At 38.5% G+C, this 6,366-nt stretch overlaps 1 protein-coding gene across 1 annotated transcript; it reads right to left on the reverse strand.

Annotated features, from left to right (window-relative positions):
- Positions 1–202: 202 nt before the first annotated feature.
- Positions 203–5,073, reverse strand: LOC132603464 (proline-rich receptor-like protein kinase PERK1). Its single transcript, XM_060316549.1, is given in 9 exon segments — positions 203–590; positions 592–774; positions 1,037–1,198; positions 1,321–1,468; positions 1,829–1,905; positions 2,353–2,423; positions 2,550–2,636; positions 2,720–3,265; positions 4,301–5,073. Coding segments are annotated over 9 exon segments (1,965 nt in total). The 5' UTR covers positions 4,848–5,073; the 3' UTR covers positions 203–446.
- Positions 5,074–6,366: the final 1,293 nt, after the last annotated feature.

Below are 6,366 nucleotides of genomic sequence, written 5' to 3' on the forward strand. Positions count from 1 at the left end.
ATACTATTTTACTACCGTATAAATTAGATTTTTTAAGATCCATGAGACTTACGCCTCATGCCTCGGGACTTACGCCTCTCCCCGTACTAAGTAAAACCCCCGCTTCACGCCCCTGCCTTTTAAAACACTGCAACTGATTACTGTCAGTACCCATTAAGCAAAACATTACCACCAAGAAGTTAAAGAAAAGTCTAAACGGATATGAACAACCAAACATTAGTATTGCTGAAACATTGAATTAAAGAATCAACAGCATAACTCATCTCTCTTGTATAAAGCCATTATAGATACAATGGGGAAGATGACTCAAAAAAAAAAAAAAGGAAATAATCTGTACGTTGACCTAGTAAAAAATATATCAAGCCATTTTTGCAACTGCAGAAGCATTTATCCGGCTAAAGAAAAAAATCAGCCTGAAGAGATTATACAGAAATCCGTATCTTGCGTCAAGAGCTTCCACTAAATCCTTTACTTCCACTGAAGCCTCTACTTTCTTTTTTCGTCCTACCCATTTCCATTTCCCTCGTCTGTTGGCCTTCGCTGCTTGATCCAGACGGATACAAACCATACTCACTTGTTGGATTACTATAACTGGTCAGTGCTAACATATTCCTGGCTTGCTAATGCCATCTTCCTGAACTGTTTCATGTCTTCACTGTACTGAGAAGCATCATAATCTGAACTTCCATATGAACTATATGCTGTGCTGTGTCCAGGTCGAATCCCTTCATTAAGATCTGACAGAGACACATCTCCTTCCAGAGCTCTGACTACCTGCTCATTTTCAAAACAATAATTCAAGTTTAGCAATCTCCATGTGGATTAGGACAGGGGATTAAGTGTCTTTCACAGCAGACGGCTATTATTAAGTTAGCCCGTGGTAGTTTTTAACCGGTGAAATTTTCTCGGTGCGATGAGGTTGAAACATTGTCAAGATTTCCTCAATGAAATGTGTTAAAGTGCCTAGTCGAGATTTAATCAATGCACAATGCACAAAGTTTCTTACAGAAACAACTCTTCTGGAAAAGATTGTCACCTGACTCATGCGTGGCCGACGCCTTGCTGAATGACGCACACAAGCAGCAGCACAAGCAACCATCCGAGCTACCTCATTATGGTTATAATCATTTCCTAAACGTTGATCAATAAGGGAATCAAACTTCTCATCTTCAAGAGCTCGTGTAAGCTGAGGCCTTGCCTGTAACAGACAAAGCAGGTAATAACTAACATCTGCTATCATGAATGCAGAACCAGTGATGGTATGGAAAAGGTCGAAAACAAAGATGAGCGGAGATATATTTCCATTGCATTACTACTCACCCAGTCAACTAAACTATCATCGATGTATGTTTGACTAGAGTCAACAGGCCGGCGTCCAGTGATCAACTCTAGGAGCATTACTCCATAGGAGAATACATCAGACTTTTCTGTAAGTTTTCCAGAAGCTGCATATTCTGGAGCCAAGTACCTGGAATCGACGTCAATGGATAAAGATAAGATTAGGACCCACTGAAGCAACTGCAATTCTAATGGAAACAAAAAGCACCAGCAACTTTAATAATCATCATCAAGGACATTTTTCTCTAAGGAGCAAATTGACTAGAATATCAAACAAGGATCAAGGAGCGGAAGCAACCAAGTAAAACCAGGGATCAATTATAACACAGTTTTACCACAGGAAAACAGACACTGAAAACGTGTTAAATTAAGAATAATTGCAGCATTACCTAAAAAAATCACATCACTCTAGTAGAGACATGAACATCAGTTTTACCACAAGAAAACAGAGAACAACATGTATTAAATTACAAAAGAATTGAAGCATTACCCAAAAGTTCCCATCACTCTAGTAGAGACATGAGTATTAACATCAGATGTTAACTTCGCAAGTCCAAAATCGGCAACCTGAGAAAAGAAAGAAGATTCACTTGTCACATAGAAATGCAAAGAATACTCTGCATATCATTATCAGTTTCTTTAATAAACGGACTCCCATGTTGTTCCCCTGACTACTACTTCTTTATTGTTCCTTCATATTTTAGTACTTCAAAAGATTGGCAGTTCCGTATTTTTCTTGTAGCTTCGAATCTAATTTTTAAATTAGAAAATAAGTTCAAGGCCTGAAATTAACCAAAATAATTGACCCTCATAACTCAAATATGTCATACATTTGAGATGGAGGAGTAACAACTAAAAGTTAGTAATCTTTCTAGGCTGCATCCGCAACGGGGAGAATCTCATGTATGAGTAACCATTTGTAAAACAACCCTTGAAGTAGAAAAGAGAAGGTGAACCTCGATTCTCAATAAATTTCCAACTTTTTGTTTTTGTAATAATGGATAAGACCTTTACCTTAGCCTCAAAGTTAAAGTCAAGAAGTATGTTTGCTGCCTTGATATCACGATGAATGATTTTTGGTTGACCTGTGTAAAAGAAAATAATTCATTTTACACAACGAACTATTCTGAATAAAGGACAAAAAATAGTTATCCACATAATTTAATATTTGATCTCTGTAAGAACGAGATAGCCAGGAAGAGAAAACATACAATCTTCATGCAGATACGCCAGTCCTTTAGCAGACCCTAGAGCGATCTTCAGTCGAATGGGCCAATCCAATGGTGGCCTTCCCTTTTCTGGAATATTTGCAAGCAGATTGGATGAAGAATGTCAAGGTGAGTGCATTCTAAATCTTTGTGTAAGGAAAAAAATAGTGTACCATGTAAGTGGAATTCCAAGGTGTTATTTGGGACAAACTCATAGACAAGCAGTCTCTGAGACCCAGTTATGCAGTACCCAACAAGAGAAACAAGATGTTTGTGATGTACTCGGCTAATGATCTCAACCTCTGCTTGGAATTCACGCTCACCCTGTCCACTTCCAGCCTTTAACTGTTTGACCGCAACCTCTTTGCCATTAGGAAGGACCCCTCTATGCACATAGCCAAAACCACCTTGTCCAAGAAGGTTAGCATTTGAGAAGCCATCAGTTGCCCACACCAATTCCTCATATGTGAATGTGCTCTTTGAGAATCCTAAGACCATTCCAGGAGAAGGTGGTGGAAGTGGATTTTCAAACCCCGAATAATTAGATGAAGCTCCACTGCTGCTCATGTAAGGTGGAGGTGGAGGAGGAGGCGCGTGTACTGGAGAGTGTGGAGGCCGTGAAGCCCCTGCTGGTGGCGGAGATGGTTTTGGTGGAAACGAGACAACGTGATCCGAAGGTGGTGGTGCATTATGTTGCCAATGGTCACCATAAGGATCAGCTGGCAAATAACAGTCATGAGTATAGAATGATCAGATAAAGGAACCGATAACTGAATAACAAACAAGTGTGAAAATGCTACTACATTCACCTTTGTGTAATCAAGTACTTAATAGATTAATAAGCAGTTCATTTATAACTAAAAATTAGCTTAAGAAAAGGCAAGGTCAGCTTCTTTCCATGCAACAATTTCAAGACCCCAAGAAGAACGAAAAAGTTGGGTGGGCAGGGTGCGAAACATTTGTATTTTGACTGGACATTAATATACTTGAAAATTGCTACTCATTGATTTTCTTGAGAAGGAAAATTGTAACTCATTGATTATTGTAGGTAAAAAGAAAAAGAAATCAAAGAGAGAGATTATTGGTGATAAGTCAACAAGCTCTTAATATTATTCCCCCATATTGGACGCCATGGATCTACCAGCTGGTGAGCTGGGGTCAATAATGCCAAAATCAGCAAGCAATTTCAGGAAACTTTTGACGAAATAAATGTAATATAACCTTTTCTGTCTCTACAGAAAAATAAAGCCTTGAATCTCTGGCACCACCCACCATCGATGCCTTAGCTTTGCAAATTTAAACAAAATAAAATAAAAAGAATAAAGAGACTTGAATCTCTCCATGCATATGTTACGGAAATTGAAAAATAATCATAATAGTCATAATTATAATCATGATGATAATCCAAACAGCCACCGATTAAATGATGCCAATTCAAAGAATAATTTACATCCGTGATATTTTTCGCTTTTCGAAAGTCAATTTTAATTAAATTAAATTATAAATTAACTCAATATTTAAAAATTAAAATATATATATTTGAAAATTACTTATTATAAGCTGCAACATTTCTCATATTAAATTGGTGTAATGGTGAAAAAATAAATATTGGTCAAAATTGATTGAATCTCGAAAAGTGAAAAATACCACAGAAACAGAGGGTTTTACTAGTAGCAATGATAATATATGCCGTTGAACCAGAAAGTGGTTTCAAGTTTATGAAGAAGAAGAAGGTTTGCAACAATAGATCTTACCTTTATACCCCAGTGGTGGTGGTGGAGGAGGATAATAATCAACTGGTCCGTGATTTCTCCTCTTCTTCCTCCTGCAACATATGAAGAACAAACTCAACATTGCCAGAATGACAACTCCTCCAATTGCTATTCCCACCACCAGTCCTGTCGATACTCCGGATGACCCTTCATCTAACGATGACCCCCCTCCTCCTCCTCCTCCTCCTCCTCTAGGAGTTTCCGGAGATCTCCCTGACCCAGAAGGAGCCGGCGGAGAGTTCCCTCTTGCCGGGGGTGAAGGCGAAGCACCAGACGGAGGAGAAGGAGTGGTGGAAGGTGGCGAAGGAGGAGACCCAGATGGAGCAGGTGTTGTTGGAGTGGAGGAGGAAGGAGCAGGAGTGGATGGTGGTGGAGGAGAAGTGGCGGCAGTGGGTGGCGGAGTGGTGACCGGTGGCGTAGGGGTAGCTGGAGGAGGAGCTTGTGGAGTTGGAGGTGGAGAAGTAGAGTTAGTAGGCGGCGCCGGAGGAGATGTGGGAGCTGGAGCACTTCCCGGCGTCGGAGTAGACATTTCCGACCACTACTTTATACTATATAAACAAATCAATGCAATTACACTGTGATATAATAAAACGAAAAAATTGAAACTATTTGGAAAAGTTTGTGATAAGCTTTTGCTTTTTTATCTCTCAAAGATTTTACTCCTTAAAGAGAGAGTAGAGTATAGTAGTCGAACAGAGGAGGAGGGGGAGGAGGAGGAGGAAGAGGAAGAGGAAGAAGAATATGTTTTAATTATTCACTTTTTTAGTAGTCCCTCCATTTGTTTTCCTTTTTAGTTCGTTTGGTAGTCCTTAATTGGAATATCTCTTTTTTTTTATTATTAGTATTTTTTAATTTCAACATTCATATGTCCACAAAATTAGAGAATATTTGATATATTCTAATTTTTTTATAATTTAAGATTACGAGATTTATAAATTTTTGTTAGTTACTTAACTTCGTATCAAGTTAAAAGCAGAAAATATTTTAAAAAGGCAAAAACGGATGGAGTATTTAATTAAATCGTACAGAGTATTATATTTACCTTATATGAGAAATCTTAAAGAACAAAAAAAGAACAGAAAGGTCAGATGTTGAGTTGCTTTTTCTGGTCTTTAAAGCTACTGTGTTTGTATGTTTGTGCGTTTTCACATGGAAGATGGGGCCCCCTCAAGATAAGGGAGAGTAATCTGAGCGACGCGTCTGGGCCCGTGCAATTCCTTTTGTTTTCGTTTTTTGATTTACTAGTATCTGTATACGGTAAAAATCGGGTCAATACAAGACCGGTGAGACCTGGGGCCGAAGGTAGAACCAAATGAGGACGAGTATGTTTAGTCTTTTCTTCAGACTGGGGGAATTGCACCGAATGCGGCTGACCCGAGATGAGAGAAGTGTATCCGTTAGTCCGATTTCTCCAAGTTAAGTTTACGTGGCCGTTAGTCTGGTTTCTCCATGTCAAGTTTACGTGGCTGTTAGTTCGTTTTCTCCATGTCCGAACTGAACGTGGCCATTGGTCCGATGAACCAGTTGCGGTGCTGCCACACGTCAAGACTGTTCTGTCATTTTGTACTGACAACCGTACGGGTGTTGGACCGTACAGTCCTATCTTATCCTTCTTTATTCTAAAAGGCTTTGCATTGTATTCAAAGCCATGAGGCAAACCTATAAATAGAGGACATTTTCCTACTTTTAGGGGTTGGTTTTTGAGATCTAAAACATTGTAATAGAAAAATATATTTAAGCTCACTCTCTCTCTCTCATTTTAGTCCGGATTTGAAGTATACTTTGGCTTGTTCATCCACTCAATACAATATATATATATATATATTTAGCTCAATCACCAATATAAATATATTTATTCTAGGCGAAAACTTACATATCTATATATATTATTACAAATAAGTCCATATCAATTTCATATCAACCGAATAATAGATTAAAATTTATTCACATATCCTATACCTCACTTACAAATTCAATTGTTACTAAGATTCGGGGTAAACAGTTTGGCGCTCACCGTGGGGCAAGGATAATAGTGGTTTTTTAATCTT

Source organism: Lycium barbarum, chromosome 7 (genome assembly GCF_019175385.1).
Source record: "Lycium barbarum isolate Lr01 chromosome 7, ASM1917538v2, whole genome shotgun sequence".
Lineage (NCBI taxonomy): Eukaryota > Viridiplantae > Streptophyta > Magnoliopsida > Solanales > Solanaceae > Lycium > Lycium barbarum.